This window comes from Melanerpes formicivorus, unplaced genomic scaffold, assembly GCF_026170545.1.
Source record: "Melanerpes formicivorus ecotype bairdi unplaced genomic scaffold, bMelFor1.0.p_v2 SCAF_6, whole genome shotgun sequence".
NCBI lineage: Eukaryota > Metazoa > Chordata > Aves > Piciformes > Picidae > Melanerpes > Melanerpes formicivorus.
The window spans coordinates 31,911,626-31,935,041 of record NW_027142358.1 but is presented as its reverse complement, the minus strand read 5'-3'; the positions used below and the strand labels follow the sequence as shown (position 1 = coordinate 31,935,041).

General features: G+C 52.5%; 1 protein-coding gene across 2 annotated transcripts in view; it reads left to right on the top strand.

Annotated features, from left to right (window-relative positions):
- The first annotated feature begins 6,016 nt into the window (after positions 1 to 6,016).
- The window catches only part of MICU1 (mitochondrial calcium uptake 1), a 144,349-nt gene continuing 126,949 nt past the window's right edge, over positions 6,017 to 23,416 (top strand). For both annotated transcript variants that reach the window (XM_068140357.1, XM_068140356.1), the window contains exons 1-3: positions 6,017 to 6,195; positions 7,501 to 7,591; positions 20,471 to 20,638. In XM_068140357.1, the coding sequence (XP_067996458.1) occupies positions 20,472 to 20,638 (167 nt within the window). In that variant the 5' untranslated portion in view covers positions 6,017 to 6,195; positions 7,501 to 7,591; position 20,471. The remainder of the gene's footprint in view (positions 6,196 to 7,500; positions 7,592 to 20,470; positions 20,639 to 23,416) is intronic.

Here is a 23,416-nt window from a genome sequence, read left to right as displayed (position 1 = left end):
GCAGCACATCCCAAAGGCTAACAACTCTCTCTGGGAAGAACTTTCTTCTCACCTCCAGCCTAAACCTCCCCTGGCACAGCTTGAGACTGTGTCCTCTTGTTCTGGTGCTGGTTGCTAGAGACTAACCCCTTCCTGGCTACAACTACCCTTCAGGTAGTTGGAGAGAGCAATAAGGTCACCCCTGAGCCTCCTCCACTCCAGGCTAAACAACCCCAGCTCCCTCAGCCTCTCCTCACAGGGCTGTGCTCAAGGCCTCTCCCCAGCTTTGTTGCCCTTCTCTGGACACCTTCAAGTGTCTCAATGTCCTTCTTAAACTGAGGGGCCCAGAACTGGACACAGGACTCAAGGTGTGGCCTAACCAGTGCAGAGTCCAGGGGCACAATGACCTCCCTGCTCCTGCTGGCCACACTGTTCCTAATGCAGGCCAGGATGCCATTGGCCTTCTTGGCCACCTGGGCACACTGCTGGCTCATGTTTAGGCAGCTGTCAATCAGCACCCCCAGGTCCCTATCTGTTTGGCAGCTCTCAGCCACTCTGACCCCAGCCTGTAGCTCTGCCTGGGGTTGCTGTGGCCAAAGTGCAGCCCCTGGCACTTGGACTTGTTGAATGACAGGTGGTGTTGGATGATAGGTTGGACACAATGATCTTGAAGGTCTCTTCCAACCTGGTTTATTCTATTCTATTCCATCACAAGACCTTGGCTGCAAACCCCAGATCACCCAAACACACCCAGCATTTGCTCACTGTGGTGTGTTCTCCTCCCATTTCCTACTGGGGACCAGTGTCTGCATTGGAGGTGGCTGCTGCATCCCAGCCCTGCAGAGATCCCCCCCACACCCCTCCAAGTCTCTGGCATCACCTTAAGCCTCGCTGAAAGGCTCATGCTAGAAATCTGAGCAGTGCTTTCACTGCAGGGGGGCAGGCTTCAGCTGCCTCCCGTGCTCCTGAGGTGCAGTCGTTGTCTATTTGTGCCTCCGGAAAACGTGTTTTTTAATGGAGGGTTCATTAAAGCTTGAAGAGAGCCATCCTGAGAGGCATCTGGAAGCAACTAAAATTAAAATACCTAAAATTAGCCTCCCTAGCAGTGAATCCTCCCTCTGATCTAGATGCCGAGGCGCACATGACCCAGGCGTGCCTGTCTCATCTTCCCCTCCTGCTGCCATCCCGTCCCTGAGCCGCCAGGCACAGGCTCAGCAGCCCACACGCCCTCCCACACCACAGAGGGAAGCACATCCCTCCACTGGCTTGGCTGGAATCCCTCCCTTGGCTCAAAAATTGCCCTCCAGCTTTACACTTTGGGACTTCCCCACCTCAGAGGCAGCTAAAAACCACAGTGTTCCCCTGTTGCCATGGGAATCAGTTGGGAATAACTTGGGATGGGGAATCCCAAGCATGGCTCTGTCCTGGGGGAGCAACACTTGGGGGGCCCCAAATCCCAGTCTCCTCTCCCTCTCCTCTCCCTCTCCTCTCCTCTCCTCTCCTCTCCTCTCCTCTCCTCTCCTCTCCTCTCCTCTCCTCTCCTCTCCTCTCCTCTCCTCTCCTCTCCTCTCCTCTCCTCTCCTCTCCTCTCCTCTCCTCTCCTCTCCTCTCCTCTCCTCTCCTCTCCTCTCCTCTCCTCTCCTCTCCTCTCCTCTCCTCTCCTCTCCTCTCCTCTCCTCTCCTCTCCTCTCCTCTCCTCTCCTCTCCTCTCCTCTCCTCTCCTCTCCTCTCCTCTCCTCTCCTCTCCTCTCCTCTCCTCTCCTCTCCTCTCCTCTCCTCTCCTCTCCTCTCCTCTCCTCTCCTCTCCTCTCCTCTCCTCTCCTCTCCTCTCCTCTCCTCTCCTCTCCTCTCCTCTCCTCTCCTCTCCTCTCCTCTCCTCTCCTCTCCTCTCCTCTCCTCTCCTCTCCTCTCCTCTCCTCTCCTCTCCTCTCCTCCCTCTCTCCCCTCCCCTCCCCTCCCCTCCCCTCCCCTGCCATTAACCCAGCACTTTGAGGTCACCATTAAACCATGTCCCTCAGCACCACATCTACACAACTTTTAAGTCCCACCAGAGATGGACAATCCACCACTGCCCTGGGCTGCATGGTCCTGGTCCAGGCCTCCACAACCCTTTGGGGGAAGAAATTTTACCTAATACTCAACCTAAACCACCCCAGGTGCAACTTGGAACTGTTTCCTCTTGTTGTATTGCTTGTTACTTGCTTATCTTCCTTCCTTTCTCTCTTTTTCCCTCCCTCTCTTTCTTCCATCTCTCCTTTCCCTCTCCTGGTGCTTTTCTCCCCCATGTCACCTGTGCAATGTTTCTGGGCCAGGCAGCACCTTCCACACTGGAAGGAGCACTGAAGGCAGTATGAAGGACGTGCTGGCATGGCAGCAGCAGGGCACAGGTACTTTATCTCCCTTGATGGAGAGATCTTCCTGCCTGTGAGCGTTATCCTGAGCCCTTCCCCGCCATCCCCAGTAAGTGAGAGGTTTGTGGTGGTGGAAGGTGTCAAGCTGGCAGCTTTGAAGGTGGAAATATTTCCCCTGGTATGTTGGAAATATTGTGGAGACAAACAAACAGTCTCATGAAGGTTTCCTTTGTAAATTCAGAAGCCCATGGAGGAGAGCCATGAACAAAAAGGAAACCAGGGCTCACACTGCACAGCTAGGCTTCTAGGCACGACTTGGTGGGTGATGGATGGTTCTGACAGGCCATGACTTCCATTTCATCACTAGTTCAGGTGGTGCCATGCTACAGCAGTGTTGGCTCTCCTCAGCACAGGTTGGAGCCAGCAGCTGAGTGGCTGACACCACATCAGGCTGCACTGCCATTCAGTGAGGTCTGGGAAAGCTGGGCAGAGGGAAACCTCAGAAAGTTCAACAAAGGCAAGGGTAGAGTCCTGCACCTCAGGGGGAACAACCCCCTGCACCAGTACAAGTGAGGGGGGACCTGCTGGGAAGCAGCTCCACAGAGAAGGACCTGGGAGTGATGGTGGACAGTAAGTTCACCATGAGTCAGCAATGTGTTCTCATGGCAAAGAAGGCCAAAGTGATCCTGGGGTGCATGAAGAAAAGTGGCCATCAGGCTGAAGGAGGTTCTCCTTCTCCTCTACTCTGCCCTGATGAGGCTGCATCTGGAATCCTGGGTCCAGTTCTGTGCTCCCAGTCCACAAGAGACAGAGAACTACTGGAGAGAGTCCAGCAGAGGCTACAAAGATGCTGAGGGGCCTGGAGCATCTCTGTGAGGAGGAAAGGCTGAGAGTCCTGGGGCTGTTTAGCTTGGAGAAGAGCAGCTTGAGGGGGGATCACACCAATGCTGATCAACAGCTAAAGGGTGGGGGGCAAGAGGATGGGGCCAGACTCTTTCCACTGGTGCCCAGTGACAGGACAAGGGGCAATGGGCACAAACTGGAACATAGGAGGTTCCATCTGAACAGGAGGCAAGACTTCTTTGCTGTGAGGGTGCTGGAGCCCTGGAGCAGGCTGCCCAGAGAGGTTGTTAATTCTTCTCTGGAGAGATTCCAAATTCTTCTTGACATTGTGATCCTGGTCAGCCTCTTGTGGGTGCCCCTGCTTTAGCCCAGGGGTCAGACTGGATGACACTTGCCACCATGCTGGGATTCTGTGATTCTGTAACTGTTCTGGACCCCAGCCACAAGGCACCTTTCCCACAAGATAATCCTTTCCTTTCTAAAAAGTGAATTATCATCAGAAACTCATGGAAATGCTCAGCCAGATGTGCCAGGGGAAAAGTACAATCGAGGGAAAGCAATTCTGCTCATATGCTAGCAAAGAACTTGCAGTGTAGGTAATCATGCCTGGAAAATCAAATTTTCTGGGGTTTTGACAGTGATGGAAGTGCTCCCTTCTCCTTCTCATGCTGGGTTTGCAGATAGCCCAGCACATTTTCCAACGCCATCCCCTGTGTGCTCCAGGTGTGGACGTGGGGGAGTGGGAAGTCCCCCTGGCATGCAAAGAGTTTGCTCAGGGGGAGAGGGTTACCTGTTGCAGAAATTAAACTGGAGAGATTCATGAGGGTATGGCAGAGATGGCTAAGGGCTCGCAGTACTCTCAACCCCTAGAGGTGGCTGCCCTGGTTATTTTACACTGATGCCTCAAACCTATGTGTAGGTTCCTCAGACCCTGCATATAGACCCCACCAACCCTGTGTATAGAACTCTTTAAACAGGCTTCTCAGACTCTCTCTCTCTCTATATATGTATGCACTGATGTATATGCCTCTGAAACCACTCACAGGACATTTATATAAACCCTTCACACCCTATACACAGGAGCTTCAGGACCTATAAATATGCTCCAGAGACCCTATATACAAACTTTACAGGGCCTACATACAGAGGTCCCTGGGACTCTACATATAGACCTTTCATAGCTTATACACATAAGCCCCTGAGACCCCATATACACATCTTTTAGGCTCTCTACATAAGCCCCTCAGACCCTTCAGGACCTACCAACACGCTCTCCAGACCCTACATATAAATTCTTCAGGACCTATATATACATGGATCCTGAAGACTCTACATACAGACCTTTCAGAAGCTATACATGTAAGCCCCTCAGACTCCATATACAGATCTTTCAGACCCTATATATAAGCCCCTCAGACTCTATACACAGGACTTGCATGACCTATACTCTCTTTATACCCTGTAGGTGATCCCTTCAGGACCTATACCTATGGCCTCTGAGACTCTCTATACAGATCTTTCAGAACTTACACATATAAGCCCCCAAGACACCATATAGAGATCTTTCAGACCCTGTATACAGGACCTATAAATAAACTCTACACACAAACCTTTCAGAAGCTATACACACAGGCCCCTGTGACCCTATAAACAGACCTTTCAGAATGTGTACCTATAGAGCCCCTGAGACTGCATCTACAGCTCCTTCAGACCCTATATAGAAGCCCTTCAGACCCTATATAATCACAGAATGACTCAGGTGGGAAGAGACCTTAGAGATCATCTACTCCAACCCCCCTGCCATGGCAGGAATGCCTCTCAGCTAGACTTGGTTGCCCAGAGCCTCATCCAATCTGGCCTTAAGCACCTCCAGGGAGGAGGCATCCACAACCACTCTGGGCAACCTATTTCAGCATCCTACCACCCTCATATTGAAGAACTTTCTCCTGTGATCGAGTCTAAACCTACTCTCCTTCAGTTTAAAAGCATCCCCCCTTGTTCTGTCTCTAGACACCCTTCTGAAAAGTCGCTCTCTAGCCTTCCTGTAGGCTCCCTTATCATAGTATCATAATATCATAGTATCATTCAGGCTTGGAAGGGACCACAAGGATCATGTAGTTCCAACCCCCCTGCCATGGGCAGGGACACCCCACACTAGATCAGCCTGGCCAGAGCCTTCAGGTATGGCCAATACCTTCAGGTATTGGAAGGCAGCTCTAAGGCCCCTCTGGAGTCTTCCCCAGCTCCCTCAGCCTATCCTCATAGCAGAGGTGCTCCAGCCCTTGGATCATCCTTGTGGCCCTCTTCCAGACTTGCTCCTGCAGTGCTATGTCCTTCTTTGGATGGGGACACTAGAACTGAACCACAGGTTGTTAGTTTGTCAGGGGCTGAAGGGACTTCTGAGGATCATCGAGTCCAACAGCACATCCGAAGGGGGGGGGTGTGTGTGTGTCTCACGGGGGTGTGTCTCACAAGGTAAATATAGATGTTTTTCTCACTCTAGATTAAAGCCTTTCAGAACCTATATATTCAGGTCTCTGAGACTGTATATAGCCCTTTCAGAACTTATATATATATAAAACCCCCTGCGACCTCATCTACAGGTCTTTCAGACAGGTCCTTGAGACCCTACGCACAGGACTTTCAGGACCCCGACAGCCTACACAGGGCTCTTCCCGGACACCTACAGACGCTTCCCAGAGCCCTAGCACTGGCCCCGCGGAGCCTGTGGGGGTCCAGGGCGCGCAAAAGCTCCGCTCCGCCCCGCCGGCCCTAGGCCCCGCCCCCAACACAGATCCCCGCCCCCCGGCACCGCCCCTTTACCCCGCGGCCCTCGCCCACGGAAGCGCTGCCGCGGTCGGAAGGGCCGAGCTGAGCGTACCTGGGACCGGCCGGGCTGGGCCGGGGCGGTGTGGACGCTCCTGCCCCACCGTCCGCAGCCGTCGGCGGGGCACGGCAGGGCACGGCGTCTCCCCGCGGGCTGGCCCTTCCTTGCTGGTCTCCGCGGCCCGGTTGTGGGCAGGTAGGCGGTGGCGGCGGCTCCCTGTGAACCTGACTGAGCGAGGGGGCTGCCCAGGCCCAGGGCTGAGGGAGGGCTGCTGCTGGGGGGGGAAACTTGGCTTTCAGGCTCACGGGCTCTTGCCTTACGGCTTCTGCGTCGCCGGGTGCCATTCCTTTCCTATGAAATAAACGGTAGGGTCTGTGTCTCCGTGGCCGCCTTTCCCTGCTGGGAGAGCTGGGAGAGAAGGAAGGATGCCCTCCGCCAAGGAGGGGCGGCCAGGAGCGCCTCGGGGAGCTCTGGGGCCGTGCGGGGAGTTGGGTCTGCGCTCTCCACTTCTGCTGTAGTTCTATTGGTGCTTCAGGGGCTCGCTCTCGGCTTTGCCCGCGCTGTCTGAATTATTGCTCGATGTTTATAGCTAATGTCAAAGCAATTTTTTTTAATAGCCCTTCATTAAGCAGCTCTCACTTCACACCGAAGGGCCAAACCGTGTTTGACATGCAGTTTGTCTTTGGAAAACCCTCCAGGGTGAATTTGGGTTAATAAACTGCGGAGATTGTACAAAGGCCTGATCTTTATCGTGCCATGACTTATGTATGCAGAGTTTGCCTTCGGTTTAATGAGCTGCTTGGGAAAGACAATCAATCTGAATGTGTTCAGTGGGCTTTGCTGATGAGAGGTGGTCAAACAGCACAGGATGCTTTCAGGCTTTCTCCTCTGGAAACCCAGGTTCAGTGAAAGCAAAAGTCTGGCTTTTTCTTGTTTTCATCAGCTGCATGACCGTTGTTCCCCTCCTGGCTTTATTTGGTAGGCAATCTGAGATGTGAGGACTGGAGAAGAGAAGGCTCCCAGGAGACCTTCTTGTGGCCTTCCAGTATCTGAAGGGGGCTCCAAGAAAGCTGGGGAGGGACTTTGGAGGGTGTCAGGGAGTGATAGGAATGGAGCAAAAATAGAAATGGGTAGATTCAGATTGAATCTTGAGAAGAAATTCTGCCCCATGAGGGTGGTGAGAGCCTGGCACAGGTTGCCCAGGGAGGTGGTGGAAGCCTCCTGCCTGGAGGTGTTTGCAGCCAGGCTGGATGTGGCTGTGAGCAACCTGCTGGAGTGTGAGGTGTCCCTGCCCATGGCAGGGGGGTTGGAGCTGGCTGAGCCTTGAGGTCCCTTCCAACCCTAACAATTCTGTGATTCTATGTCTGAGGTTGATATTTGTGAGCATTAATGCACAGAGCATGGCTGCCAGGAGGGAAATTGTGTTCAGGACCTTGCTGGCAGCAAAGACTTATAATCTTTATTGTCCTTTTTTGTTTTGTTTTTCCCTCCTGTTCTTAGAGCACAGCCCTGCAGTCTCCTGAGAATAGTTCCCTGTGTTCTTCGTGACCACTTGTCCCCCAAGCTGGGAGCAGCCACACTTGTGCTACAGGTGAGGGTGCAATTGCTGCCTGCTGGGGTGTGCACTCACAGCATGCTCTGCCTTTGTTCTTAGGCACTGTTAACATTGCTGAACTAAATACCTGAGTTAGTCTGGCTAAAGGTTAATGCTGGGGGGGAAGCTTCAACCCACCACACCACCTGGCTGCTCTTTAACCAGAAATCTCTCCTGTTTGGAATTATTCTTCTTGTGAAGCATTCACCCAGGACTTTTCTTTTCCTTCAGCTGTAAGAAAATGGGTTGCCTTTTTGCAGGGTGGAAAAGTTGTGCTGCTTTTTCTGTTGGTGTGGTTTGGGAGAGGGAGTGAGGCTGACATGGGAGCAAGCTGTGGAGGAAGCCTGTTGTCTGTTCTTCCTGTCAACCCAACCTCAGTGGTACCACTTGCATAAAACACTGTTAAAAACTCTCCAAACCCCTTCACTGAGCTCACTGTTTCTATGAAGGCAGTAAAAGTGTCTTTGTGTACATAGGGAGAGATCTTGAAATAAAACCCCAACCAAACTACTAAAACTGGCTGGGGATGCTTAAACTGTGTGTGCTTGTCTGGAGCATCAAAGCATTTCTCAGTCAGCTTAGGGGTGTGAGGGAAATGTGTGCTGGGGTCATCACAGCCTCCTTCTCTGGGACTCTGGAGGAGGTTGTGGTGCCCACCAGTTTCAGGCAGCAGCTTCTCTAGCCAATAGAGTTGCTGCTAGAAGAGGGTATGGAGGGTCCTGTGCTTGAGTGCCATCACACAGCACTTACAGGATGGCCAAGGGCTCAGGCCCAGCCAGCATGGATTCAGGAAGGGCAGGTCCTGTCTGACCAACCTGATCTCCTTCTATGCCCAGGTGACTGCCTGGTGGATGTGGGGCAGGCTGTGGATGTGGTCTACCTGGACTTCAGCAAGGCCTTTGACACTGTCCCCCACAGCAAACTGCTGGCCAAGCTGTCAGCCCCTGGCTTGGACAGCAGCACTCTGAGCTGGGTTAGGAACTGGCTGGAGGATGAGCCCAGAGAGTGGTGGTGAATGGTGCCACAGCCAGCTGGCAGCCAGGCACCAGCGGTGTGCCCCAGGGATCAGTGCTGGGCCTCATGCTCTTTCACATCCTCATTGATGATCTAGATGGGGGCATTGAGTTGATCATCAGTAAATTTGCAGATGACACCAAGCTGGGGCAGGAGTTGATCTGCTGGAGGGTAGAGAGGCTCTGCAGAGGGACCTTGCCAGGCTGGACAGATGGGCAGAGTCCAAGGGCAGGAGATTGAACACATCCAAGTGCCAGGTTCTGCACATTGGCCACAGCAACCCCAGGCAGTGCTACAGGCTGGGGTCAGAGTGGCTGAGAGCAGCCAGGCAGAGGGGGACCTGGGGGTGCTGGTTGATGGTAGGCTGAACATGAGCCTGCAGTGTGCCCAGGCAGCCAAGAGGGCCAATGGCATCCTGGCCTGCATCAGGAACAGTGTGGCCAGCAGGAGCAGGGAGGTCATTGTGCCCCTGTACACTGCACTGCTTAGGCCACCCCTTGAGTCCTGTGTCCAGTTTAGGAAGGAGGTTGACTTGCTGGAGCATGACCAGAGAAGGGCAAGAAAGCTGGGGAGGGGTGTGGAGCACAGCCCTGTGAGGAGAGGCTGAGGGAGCTGGGGTTGCTTAGCCTGGAGAGAGAAGGCTCAGGGGTGACCTTATCACTCTCTACAACTCCCTGAAGGGAGGTTGTAGCCAGGAGGGAGTTGGTCTCTTCTCCCAGGCAGCCAGCACCAGAACAAGAGGACAGAGTCTCAGGCTGTGCCAGGGGAGGTTTAGGTTGGATGTTAGGAAGAAGTTCTACCCAGAGAGAGTGATTGCCCATTGGAATGTGCTGCCTGGGGAGGTGGTGGAGTCACCATCACTGGAGGTGTTCAGGAGGAGACTTGCTGGGGTGCTTGGTGCCATGGGTTAGTTGTTTAGGTGCTGTTGGATTGGTTGATGGGTTGGACACAGTGATCTTGAAGGTCTCTTTCAACCTGGTTTATTCTATTCTATAACCATCCTCTTGAATTTTCTGTCTCTTAGAGTATGATGTGCATATTCAGCAGTGGATCTAAAGCTCATGTAATTATTTACTCATGCAGTCAGCTTGTTCTCTCAAGGACCCATTTTTCTGGGGTCACTTCTGTGGCACAGAACTTTAACACAGGTTGGTGCAGTAGGGCTGAGGATGTCTGTGTGCAGCAATAAAAGTACCCCTTAGCTGTTCATTTTTCAGATGCTGGGATGTTGCTGGGACTTCAGTGGAGAAGTATCTTAGTGTAGGTGTGACTTAGAGTGGGGGTGATGCTGTTTGGGATAACTCAGTAGGAAACAGTTCATAGAATCATAGAATTTTTGGGTTGGAAGGGATCTCCAGAGGTCATCCAGTCCAACCCCCCTGCAGTCAGCAGGGACATCCTCCACTAGATCAGGTTGCTCACAGCCTTGTTGAGCCTGACCTTGAATATCCCCAGGGATGAGGCCTCAGCTACCTCCCTGGGCAACTTGTTCCAGTGTTCCACCACCCTCATGGTACAGAACTTGTTCCTAACATCCAATCTAAACCTGCTCTTCCCTAATTTCAAACCACTGCACTGCAGGCCTTTGGAAACAGTCCCCCTGAAGCCTTCTTGCAGCCCCCTGCAGGTACTGGCAGGCTGCTATTAGGTCTCCCAGGAGCCTTCTCTCCTCCAGGCTGCACAACCCCAGCTCCCTCTGCCTGTCCCAAGGTCTTTGTAGCCAGCATTGTTTGCCCTGAGAAGAATATTATTGCTTCTTCCTTTTAAACAGAATGGGTTTAAAAGAGGTGTGTTGCAGGTTTCATGGCTGCCTCTTGGTGGTGGTTATCCCTCCTTTGGGTGATCTATTTGATGCTTTTAGTAAGAAATACAAGGACTCCCACTAAAATCTGAGTTGAAATGCACTCTGTCTGCCTAAGCACATACCATCCACAAGTCTTTGGCAGGCTTGCCCTGTAGTGAAAGATTTAAGATACAATAAACCAGGAAAAAATAGTCAGCTTGACTGCTCAGAGGAGCTTTGTTTTACTGCAGCTTCTGTAGCACTACCTGGAAAGTCCTTGGCTGGTGAATTCCGGGTTATCTCTGTCTGCTGCCTTGTTTGTGAGTGCAGTGACTGTTGTCCTTCCCCCAAAGAAACCTGCCACAAGGTTTCCTTCCATGCACTTTGAATTTAAGCTCCTTCCTGAGCAACTTTTCATTGCAGTCTCACCAGGGCTTGGAGCTTGGCAGAGCCCCCCCTGTGTGAGGAGATCCTGTTGTGACAGGACAGGGGGTGATGGCTTTCCACTGAAAAAGGGGAAGTTCAGACTGGAGAGAAGGCAAAATGTTGTCCACTGAGGGTGGTGAAACCCTGGCCCAGGTTGCCCAGAGAGGTGGTAGGAGCTCCATCCCATGAACTATTCCAGGTCATGGTGTTTAGGGCTCTGAGCAACCTGCCCCAGTTGCAGATGTCCCTGCTGACTGCAGTGGGGTTGGACTGGGTGACCTGTAAAAGGTCCCTTCCAACCTAAAGCATCTTGTGGGTCTCTGGTTCTCTTCTCTGGGGTGGCATTACAGTGGGTGTGGGGTAGGAGAAGGTGGAACAAACCACAGTGCTGATCCTGTGTCTGGGAATTTTCTGTTGGGGCAGGCAGCAGGTGGGAATGTGCAGTTGAAGGCACTCCTGCTGCTGGTTTAGAACTGCCTTAAAGGCTTTGTATAAACAGCCTTTGACTCATGACAGGGTTTGCTTTCTGTACCTGCAGCCTGTGCCAGCTCTTCACCCTTCCTTTACCCACCACAAAGCAACTCAGTGCCTACAAGTATCATCATAGTATCAGTCAGGGTTGGAAGGGACCACAAGGATCATCTAGTTCCAACCCCCCTGCCATGGGCAGGGACACCCCACACTAGATCAGCCTGGCCAGAGCCTCAGCCAGCCTGGCCTTAAACACCTCCAGGGACAGGGCCCCAACCACCTCCCTGGACAACCCATTCCAGGGCTTCACCACTCTCATGGGGAAGAACTTCCTCCTCACCTCCAGCCTGAATCTCCCCACCTCCAGCTTCATTCCATTCCCCCTAGTCCTATCACTCCCTGAGATTCTGAGCAGTCCCTCCCTAGCCTTCCTGTAGCCCCCTTCAGATACTGGAAGGCCACAATGAGGTCACCTGGGAGCCTTCTCTTCTCCAGACTGAACAGCCCCAACTCCTTCAGTCTGTCCTCACAGGAGAGGAGCTCCAGCCCTCTGCTCATCCTCCTGGCCCTTCTCTGGACACATTCCAGCACCTCCAGATCCCTCTTGTCATAGGGGCTCCAGAACTGGAGGCAGTACTGCAGGTGGGGTCTCCCCAGAGCTGAGCAGAGGGGGAGGATCACCTCCCTTGCCCTGCTGGCCACACTTCTCCTGTAATGTAAAGTAATGGTTTGCAGATTGGTTTTAAATGTCTGGAGTGGGTTGTTTTTTTTTCCCCCCTACATTTTCAGGATCTCTCTGAGGTTTTTTTCTCTTGCTGTTAGGGTTTATAGCTCTTAGAAATGAAGCCCCAGGTCCTCACATAGTCAACAAGACAGAAGGTCATGCTTTGAGAGGAGCAGCACTGCAGCTGACCAGCCCTTGAAACCTGAGACCTGTGAATGAATGTGAGGCTTCCTAATTTGCAGTGGTGCAAAGCTGCTCTTAGACACTCACAGCCAGACCCAGTGTCTGTCCAGAACCACGGAATGGCTTTGGTTGGAAGGGGCCTCAGAGATCATCTGCTCTAATTTCCTTGCCATAGCAGGGATGCCTCTCAACTAGGCTTGGTTGTCCAAAACCTCATCCAGCCTGGCTCCTCCAGGGAGGAGGCATCCACAACCACTCTGGGCAACCTATTTCAGTCCCCCTCACCCTCATACTGAAGAACTCTTCCTGAAGATCCAGTCTAAACCTACTCTCCCTCAGCTTAAAACCATTTTCTTTTGTCCTGTCTCTGGACACCCTTCTGAAAAGTCCCTCTCCAGCCCTCCATGCCCATGGGCAAAGATAGAATAGAATAGAATGAACCAGGTTGGAAGAGAACTCTGAGATCGAGTCCAACCTATCATCCAACACCATCTAACCCATGGCACCAAGCACAAGCACCCCATCCAGGCTCTTCCTAAACACCTCCAGGGATGGTGACACCACCACCTCCCTGGGCAGCACACTCCAATGGCCAATCTCTCTTTCTGGGAAGAACTTCTTCCTAACCCCCAGCCTAAACCTCCCCTGGCACAGCTTCAGACTGTGTCCTCTTGTTCTGCTGCTGGTTGCCTAAGAGAAGAGACCAACCCCCACCTGGCTACAACCTCCCTTCAGGGAGTTGCAGAGAGCAAGAAGGTCTCCCCTGAGCCTCCTCTTCTCCAGGCTAAGCAGCCTCAGCTCCCTCAGCCTCTCCTCATAGGGCTGTGTTCCAAACCCCTCCCCAACTTTGTTGCCCTTCTCTGGACTCACTCCAGCAAGTCAACCTCCTTCCTAACCTGAGGGGCCCAGAACTGGACACAGGACTCGAGGTGTGGCCTAACCAGTGCAGTGTACAGGGGCAGAATGCCCTCCCTGCTCCTGCTGGCCACACTGTTCCTGATGCAGGCCAGGATGCCATTGGCCCTCTTGGCTGCCTGATCTCTGGATGATCTCTGGAGGTCCCTTCCAACCCTCACATTCTGTGATTTCTTCTGTTGAATACTTGCTGTTTCAAGATGATCTGCAGTTCCTAGCAGCCTGTGTTCAAGCAGTTTCATAGCCCAGGTGTGAGCATGTGGAGTTTAAAAATAGAGGAGGGATTAGAGCAAGTGCTGTTAACAAAGAAACCTGCATTTGCCTTGATTTCAATTAGCTAACAGGAAGGATGCATGCCTGAAACTGCGGGCTAAATAACACTTACACCTGTGTGTACAGGGGGTGATTTAACAAGTTGGGCGCCTGCTAGCCAGCCATGGCTTTGCTGTTTTATTTCCACTTGGTGTCTTACGATGCTAAATGATCAATTTGGCAGAGGAAAGCAGCTGGTGAGGTGAGGGTGGCGTAAATAATGGAGCCTTAATGGACCTCCCCCCTGCAAATCGTTACACTAAATGAGGCACGTTAATGGGGAGGTGATTGCAGAGCACCAGCACGTGTGCTGGGTGCAGTCTTGGGCTGAGTTTTCCAACGGGTTATGAAGCACAGTTGTGTGGCTTTAGCTGCAGCTGCCTTCTGAGCAGGAGGAATCTAAAATCCTGGCTGGTTGAGGGCTGGAGCATCTCTCCTGTGAGGACAGACTGAGGGAGTTGGGGCTGTTCAGTCTGGAGAAGAGAAGACTGTTGAGGGTGTCAGGGAATAGAATAGACAAGGTTGGAAGAGACCTTCAAGATCATCAGGTCCAACCTACCATCCAACACCACCTAATCAACTAACCCATGGCACCAAGCACCCCATCAAGTCTCCTCCTGAACACCTCCAGTGATGGTGACTCCACCACCTCCCCGGGCAGCCCATTCCAATGGGCAATCACTCTCTCTGTGTAGAACTTCCTCCTTATCTCCAGCCTAAACTTCCCCTGGCACAGCTTGAGACTGTGTCCTCTTGTTCTGTGCTGGTTGCCTGGGAGAAGAGACCAACCTCTGCCTGTCTACAACCTCCCTTCAGGTAGTTGTAGAGAGCAATAAGGTCACCCCTGAGTCTCCTCCTCTCCAGGCTAAGCAACCCCAGCTCCCTCAGCCTCTCCTCACAGGGCTGTGTTCCAAACCCCTTCCCAACTTTGTTGCCCTTCTCTGGACACCTTCCAGCAAGTCAACCTCCTTCCTAACCTGAGTAGCCCAGAGCTGGACACAGGACTCAAGGTGTGGCCTAACCAGTGCTGAGTACAGGGACAGAATGACCTCCCTGCTCCTGCTGGCCACACTGTTCCTGCTGCAGGCCAGGATGCCATTGGCCCTCCTGGCCACCTGGGCACACTGCAGGCTCATGTTCAGCCTACCATCAACCAGCACCCCCAGGTCCCTCTCTGCCTGGCTGCTCTCAGCCACTCTGACCCCAGCCTGTAGCACTGCCTGGGGTCGCTGTGGCCAATGTGCAGAACCTGGCACTTGGATGTGTTCAATCTCCTGCCCTTGGCCTCTGCCCATCTGTCCAGCCTGTTGAGGTCCCTCTGCAGAGCCTCTCTACCCTCCAGCAGATCAACTCCTGCCCCCAGCTTGGTGTCGTCAGCAAACTTACTGATGATCGACTCAATGTCCTCATTCAGATCATCAATACAGATGCTAAAGAGCATGGGGCCCAGCACTGATCCTTGGGGCACACCACTGGTGACTGGCTGCCAGCTGGATGATAATGATAGGACTGGGGGGAATGGAAATAAAATAGGAATGTGTAGATTGAGATTGGATGTGAGGCAGAAGTTGTTCCCCATGAGGGTGGTGAGAGCCTGGCACAGGTTGCCCAGGGAGGTGGTGGAAGGCTCATCCTTGGAGGTGTTTGCAGCCAGGCTGGATGTGGCTGTGAGCAACCTGCTGCAGTGTGAGGTGTCCCTGCCCATGGCAGGGGGGTTGGAGCTGGCTGAGCCTTGAGGCCCCTTCAAGCCCTAACAATTCTGTGATACTGCTGATCATCCCAAGGGATGGAAGAACAGTAGCAGGGTGTATCTGCAGAGCTGGCAAGTGTGTGTTTTCAAGGCTGAGGATTTTAGGAGGAGGTGTGAAACCTGTAACCTGGGCTGCAGTGTGACCAGCAGCATGAGGGAGGTGTTTCTCTTGCTCTACTCTGCTCTTGTGGCTCCTGAAGGAGAGCACTGAGGCCAGTTCTGCTGCCCCCAGCATAAGAAGGACATGGAACTGTTGGAGTGAGTCCAGAAGAGGTCCACAAAGATGATCAGGGGACTGGTGCACCTTCCCTGTGGGGACAGGCTGAGAGAGAGAAGGCTGCAGGGGGACCTTACAGCAGCCTTGCAGTACCTCAAGGGGGCCTAGAGGAGAGCCAGGAAGGGATGTCATATGAGGGCTTGTAGTGATAGGAAAATGACTTTGAGCTGGAAGAGGGCAGATTCAGACTGGAGATTAGGAAGATATTCTTTCCAGTGAGGGTGGTGAGGCACTGGCACAGGTTGCCCAGGGAGGTTGTGGATGCCCCCTCCCTGCAGGTGTTCAAGGCCAGGTTGGATGAGGCCTTGAGCAGCCTGGTCTGGTGGGAGACCTCCCTGCCTATGGAGGCAACCAACTCTTTCCTTTGTCCAAGGCTATTAATTCATCTTCTGAGAGGAGCTGTAGAGCAGGAACTTAAGATAAGGCTTACTTATCTCTTAGAAACAAAACTAAAACCTCCCTGTGGCAGGGGGATTGGAAGTGGATGATCTGCAAGGTCCTTCCCAACCCAAACCATTCTATGAATTGCACTTAACAAGAAACAGCCAGGCTATGGCTTCCTGCAGGTCTCTGCTAAAGACCTGTCAGCTTGTGATGGATTGATGCTTCTTGGACTCTCCATCACTGTGAGCAGCGCTCTGAAAACAAATGTGGTTCCCCTCTCTGGTGAAATTAATGTGACCAAATATTGCCCCACTCCTGATTGCTTGAGAGGAAATTACTTTTGCTGCTAGATAGCATTTTCATTCTCAAAACTGATTTATGCATCCCAGTGAGCTAAGAACTTCAGTGGTGTGAGTGGTCCTTTATCTGAAAATTGCACTGGGGAAGGTGGGAGGTGGGAGTTGCAGGAAGGAAAAAGAGAAGGAGAGGTTCAGTCTCTCTCAGGAATGAGGAAAGGAAGGGATCCATGGGCCTCAGTAGCTGGAATCCACCCCCTTGTATGAATGACTCTTGTACACATCTCTCTTGGTGGCACCAGTTTGTAAATGGAAGTGTGGAGAACTGCAGGGAGAAGTCATAGTATCATAGAATCAGTCAGGGTTGGAAAGGACCACAAGGATCAGCTAGTTCCAACCCCCCTGCCATGGGCAGGGACACCCCACACTAGATCAGCCTGGCCAGAGCCTCAGCCAGCCTGGGCTTAAACACCTCCAGGGACAGGGCCCCAACCACCTCCCTGGACAACCCATTCCAGGGCTTCACCACTCTCATAGGGAAGAACTTCCTCCTCACCTCCAGCCTGAATCTCCCCACCTCCAGCTTCATTCCATTCCCCCTAGTCCTATCACTGCCTGAGATCCTGAGCAGTCCCTCCCCAGCCTTCCTGTAGCCCCCTTCAGATCATGGAAGGCCACAATGAGGTCATCTGGGAGCCTTCTCTTCTCCAGACTGAACAGCCCCAACTCCTTCAGTCTGTCCTCACAGGAGAGCAGCTCCAGCCCTCTGCTCATCCTCCTGGCCCTTCTCTGGACACCTTCCAGCACCTCCACATCCCTCTTGTCATAGCGGCTCCAGAACTGGAGGCAGTACTCCAGGTGGGGTCTCTGCAGAGCTGAGCAGAGGGGGAGGATCACCTCCCTTGCCCTGCTGGCCACACTTCTCCTGATGCAGCCCAGGATCTGATTGGCTTTCTGGGCTGCAAGTGCACACTGAGAGCTCCTGGTGAGCTTCTCCTCCCCCAGCACCCCCAAGTCTCTCTCCTCAGGGCTACTTTCCAGCCAGTCCCTGCCCAGCCTGGATTTGTGCCTGGGATTGCCTTGACCCAGCTGCAGGACCCTGCCCTTGGTCTTGTTGAACCTCCTGAGGTTGGCTTGTGCCCACCTCTCCAGCCTGTCCAGGTCCCTCTGGATGGTCTCCCTTCCCTCCAGCCTGTCTGCTGCACCACACAGCTTGGTGTCATCAGCAAACTTGCTGAGGGTGCACTCAGTGCCACTGTCCCTGGCATCCACAGAGATGTTGAACAAGCCTGGTCCCAGGACTGATCCCTGAGTCAAAATGAATCCTTTTGCTGAAGGCAGGTTTGATGCTGGGAAGTTTTGTTCCCCCTGGTTTCTGTATGAGGTTAAGTAGCTCTGCATTAGCATTGATGGTGAAACTTCTCTCCCAATAGCTTTGCCCCTTCCCTTCTGTCTTGACTTCACCTTGTTGTACTTTTTCCCCCCTGCTATGTTTTCTTCCCCACTTCCCAGTAATAGAATAGAATAGAATAGACCAGGTTGGAAGAGGCCTTCAAGATCATCGTGTCCAACCTATCACCCAAGACCACCTAATCAACTAACCCATGGCACCAAGCACCCTGTCAAGTCTCCTCCTGAACACCTCCAGTGATGGTGACTCCACCACCTCCCCGGGCAGTCCATTCCAATGGGCAATCACTCTCTCTGTGTAAAACTTCCTCCTTACCTCCAGCCTAAACCTCCCCTGGTGCAACCTGAGACTGTGTCCTCTTGTTCTGGTGCTGGGTGCCTGGGAGAAGAGACCAACCTCTGCCTGTTTACAACCTCCCTTCAGGTAGTTGTAGAGAGCAAGGTCTCCCCTGAGCCTCCTCTTCTCCAGGCTAAGCAACCCCAGCTCCCTCAGCCTCTCCTCACAGGGCTGTGCTCCAGACCCCTCCCCAGCTTTCTTGCCCTTCTCTGGACACCTTCCAGCAAGTCAACCTCCTTCCTAAACTGAGGGGCCCAGAGCTGGACACAGGACTCAAGGTGTGGCCTAACCAGTGCAGTGTCCAGGGGCACAATGACCTCCCTGCTCCTGCTGTGATGACTAGACCATGGCACCAAGTGCCACGTCCAATCCCCTCTTGAACACCTACAGGGATGGGGACTCCACCACCTCCCTGGGCAGCACATTCCAATGGCTAACAACTCTCTCTGTGAAGAACTTTCTCTTCACCTTGAGCCTAAACTTCCCCTGGCACAGCTTGAGACTGTGTCCTCTTGTTCTGCTGCTGGTTGCCTGGGAGAAGAGACCAACCCCTTCCTGGCTACAACCTTAATGATTCTATGATCCTTCCACCATTCCATTCTCAATCAGGGTGCCCTCACAACTGGAAAAATTGGGCTTGCATCAGTTAGAAAACCTTTATTTCACTGAAACATGCAGAAAAGCAACATTTACTCTTCCCCTTCAGCCTTGTGAGCTGGCAGACCCAGCTTTGTCCACTGTGACTGGTGTGTGATGAGATGCCAGCTCTGCAGTGCACATTTCTCCCTTTTCATAAGGTGTACACTGGTACCTCTGCATTCCCCTTTGCCTCTGTACTCTGGGGGTGTGTTGGGCACTGGGGTGTGGATTGGATTTGATGAGTTCTGACACTTTGAAACTTGCCTTTTATTTAAGGTTCAGTATAAATGGTTTGCTCCAGGCTGGCTAAAGAAGTGATTTAAGAACAGTAGGGATTTCTTGGGGAAGTCTAAAACATCTGGGCTGGGTTTTCCTTCAGTAGGTTGGCTTCATGTTTGTTTTAATTTACCTTTTGAAACCCAGCTGTCTCCTTCCCTCTGGCCAGATGGCTTTTATTTGGTGTAGTTGCCTCTGAGATCAAGGATTACCTCTTGGACAGGACACCAGGTAACAGGCACTAAATTGAACATAGGAAGGTCCATCTAAACGTGAGGAAGAACTTCTTGGAGGGTGGTGGAGCACTGGAGCAGGCTGCCCAGAGAAGTGGTAGAGTCTCCACCTCTGGAGTACAACAAAACCTGCCTGGATGGTGTCTTGTGCAACCTGCTCTAGGTGAACCTGCTGTGGCAGGAAGGCTGGGCTAGATGAGCTCCAGAGGTTCCTTCCACTCCCCTATCATTCTGTGATTCATTCCATCTATCTGCATCTTCTCTGCCTTGGCACAGGAGCTGGAGAGCACAAATAATTCTTGTTTATGAAGTGTGCTGGGGAAAAGGCTGAGGAGGAGTTTGAGCAATGGTTTAAGAGCAGCTGGGCTGTGGCAGTGAGGTGCCAGCCAGGTGTATGCCAAAGGGTAGCACTTGTAGTTTACTATTTATTAGGTTATGCCTATTGGAGAAGCTAATAAATATCCATGAGAGTTATTTTCTGTATTTCCCTATTTCAGGGACAAAATAAACCCTGAGCAAACCTCTGGTTGAGGGCCAACAGGAAGGTCCCTAACTGGGAAATCACAGAACCACAGAATGTTCGAGGTTGGAAGGAACCTCCAGAGATGGAGTCCAAGCTCCCTGCCAAAGCAGGATCACCCAGAGTGGTCAGCACAGGAATTCATCCAAGTGGGGTTTGGAAAGCCTCCAGAGAAGGAGACTTCACAACCCCCCTGGGCAGCCTGCTCCAGGGCTCTGTCACGCTCACTGGAAAGAAGTTTCTCCTCATCTTGAGCTGAAACCTTCTCTGTTCCAGTTTGTATCCATTGTTCCTTGGCTTATTAGTGCACACCACCCAAAAGAGATTAACCCCCTCCACTTGACACCCACCCCTCAGATCTTGATAGGCATTGATCTGATCCCCTCTCTGTTTTCTCAAGACTAAACAGCCCCAGGGCTCTCAGTCTCTCTTCATAGGGCAGATGCTCAAGTCCTTTACAAAGAGAGACTGAGAGCCCTGGGGCTTTTTGGTCCAGAAAAGAGAAGACTGAGAGGGGATTTAATAAATGCTTCTAAATACCTGAGGGCTGAGTGTCAGAGGGAGGGCACAGGCTCTTTTCCACTGCACCCTCTGATAGGGCAAGGGGTAATGGATATCAGCTACAGCACAGGAGGTTCCACATCAGCATGAGGAGCAACTTCTTCACTGTGAGGGTCACAGAGCCCTGGAACAGGCTGCCCAGGGAGGTTGTGGAGTCTCCTGCTCTGGAGACTTTCAAGACCCATCTGGATGTGTTCTTATGTGATCTGTGCTGGATTCTATGGTCCTGCTCTGGAAGTGGGGTTGGACTTGATGATCTCCAGAGGTGCCTTCCAACTCCTAACATCCTGGGGACTCTGTCTTGGGGGGCTCTGTCTGTGGGGCTGTGTGTGTAGCTTGGCTGACGTGCAGTTCTTGCTCCCCAGGATGCTTCGCCTTCGGTTGCAGCCGGTGGCCGCAGGGCTGTTGGCCGTTGCTCGGCGCTACCACAGCACAGCACAGCAGCACCCCAGGGCCAGGCGCCGGCTGGCGGTGGCAGCAGCTTTCCTAGGGACCACTGCAGCGACAGCCAGTGCCAGATTCCTGTGGCAGAGGTAATGTATATTGGGGTGGTGGGGTGGTATTTCGTGCCTGAGACCTCAGGCTGCTTCTGCCCTGTGCATCCAGGCAGGTGATGGTCTCTTCTCCCAGGCAGCCAGCACCAGAACAAGAGGCCACAGTCTCAGGCTGCGCCAGGGGAGGTTCAGGTTGGATGTTAGGAAGAAGTTCTTGATAGAAAGAGTGATTGCCCATTGGAATGGGCTGCCCAAGGAGGTGGTGGAGTCCCCATCACTGGAGGTGTTTAGGAGGAGGCTTGATGGGGTGCTTGGTGCCATGGGTTAGTTGTTTAGGTGGGTTGGATTGGTTGTTGGGTTGGACACGATGATCTTGAAGGTCTCTTCCAACCTGGTTTGGTTTATTCTAAGTACCTGCAGGCACTACAGGCTGTTTAGCCTGCAGGAGAACAGCCTGGGAGGGAATCTTCTCAATGCTCAGCAAGAGCTAAAAGGTGGAGGGCTGGAGGATGGGGTCAGACTCTTGTCAGTGAGGCATGGTGGCAGGACAAAGGACAGTGGGCACAAACTATGGCCCAAGAGGTTCCATCTGAAGAGGAGAAGGAATTTCTTCGCTGTATGGGTGCTGGATCCCTGGAGCAGGCTGCCCAGAGAGGCTGTGGAGTCATCTTCTCTGGAGAGATGCCAAAGCCACCTGGCCATTGTGATCCTGGGCAAGCTGTTGTGGGTACCCCTGCTTTAGCAGAGGGGATTGGACTGGATGATCTCCAGGAGGTCCCTTCCAACTCTGACCACACTGGGTTTCTGTTAACTGTTTGTCCTGCTTTTGCTGCATGGAAGGGATAGCTGTTGGTGGCTCCCTGTGGAGCTTCTTTGCTGCTGTGAGTCATCAGATGCAACAAAGCTCAGTGCAGAAGAGTTTTCTTCTGTTACTGTCCTCACATGGGTTGTTCCCTGTTGGTGAGGTTTGCTGCCTGCCTTCTCCCTGCAGGGTGATGCTGCGTGGGTATGTGGTGTTGTGCCAAGAGAAATCAGTTGTTTTGACCAAGCTGGGTGAAAACATTGTGCTTTTAGCTTCTGAGAGAGTTGCTAGTGACAGGACACTTGGCCAGGAGATGCTGCTCTGGTTTTCTTTGTGCTCTGCTGGCTGCTTCTTATATAAAACATGGCAGAAGAGAAGGGGATGGCCCAGCTTTCAGTGGTGGGAGAGCTTCGTGCAGGCCTTAAGAGGTTTTTAAGGACCACAGTTTGAGCATGCTTACTCATGGGCTGTGAGGCTTGAAGGTCATTCCCCTAACTGTGAGGAGAAAGGGAATGTTTTTTGCTTGCCTGAGGTCACCCCCACTGAACCCATGGCCTATGCCATGTTGGAAAGAAATTGAAGATTCCCTTCTCTTGCCTTGAAGTATGGGAGCAGTGTGGCACCAGCAGTGTCACTCAAGCTCATGGCTGAAATTGCAGTCTGAAAATTAATCTTTGCTGAAAACCTGTTTCTCTCTCTGGAGAGATTCAAAATGCACCTGGTCACAGTCCTAAGCCAACCTGCTGTGGGTGACCCTGCAGGGCAAGGGAGGTGATTCTCCCCCTCTGCTCAGCCCTGGTGAGACCCCACCTGGAGTACTGCCTCCAGTTCTGGAGCCCCTATTACAAGAGGGATGTGGAGGTGCTGGAAGGTGTCCAGAGAAGGGCCAGGAGGATGAGCAGAGGGCTGGAGCTGCTCTCCTGTGAGGACAGACTGAGTTGGGGCTGTTAAGTCTGGAAAAGAGAAGGCTCCCAGGAGACCTAATTGTGGCCTTCCAGTATCTGGAGGGGGCTACAAGAAAGCTGGGGAGGGACTTTTGAGGGTGTCAGGGAGGGATTGGACTAGGGGGAATGGGGAAAAAAATAGAAATGGGTGGATTCAGATTGGATGTTAGGAAGAAGTTGTTCCGCATGAGGGTGGTGAGAGCCTGGCACAGGTTGCCCAGGGAGGTGGTGGAAGCCTCCTGCCTGGAGGTGTTTGCAGCCAGGCTGGATGTGGCTGTGAGCAATCTGCTGCAGTGTGAGGTGTCCCTGCCCATGGCAGGGGGGTTGGAACTGGCTGAGCCTTGAGGTCCCTTCCAAGCCTGACAATTCTATGATTATGCAGAGCTGTACCAAACCCACAGAGTTACTGTCTCCCTCCTGCAGCAGCTTCCCCCCTGCTTTTAAATGAGCCACGTTGTCAGTCCTTGGGTTTGTTAGGAGGAGGAAGGTGCTTCCTCCAGCAGAGGGCTGCTAACGGTATGTGGAATGCTAGGTCAGGAGCGATTTCAAGGAGGGATTTTTGGCTCCTGGAGTCCTTGGCTGTTCCTTGGAGTCCCTGGGTGCTGTGGCCAGCCTTGACCTTGCTCAGCTGAGAATGTTGATAAAAATCTGATGACGGGGAGGGGCAGCCTCTTTGGAGGAGTTTGCTCTGTCATTTCCCCAGTCCTTAGCAATCTGGAGAGATTGACTTACTCTTACTGTTGTTGTTTTTCTTTTCTTGCTGTGCCTTCTTTGTCATTTACAAATAGGTGAAGCACTAAAGAGAATTGGAAGTGTTCCTCTTCTGTATGAGCCATGACATAAACCCTTGATGCTGATAACTGTAAGAGAGAAGCACATCCAGGCTTAAGATATTAATGTAATTATCTGGTATACAGGAGGAGGCACAAAGCTTATGCTTGGTGTAGAAAAATGCTTCATGCTGACACTGGGAGAGTTTTAAACAGACTGCTTTAGGCATTTTGATATTGTGCTTAAATAAATGTGCAGTTCCTCATCCTTCCTCTCCTTTATCTTTCACCACATATAAAC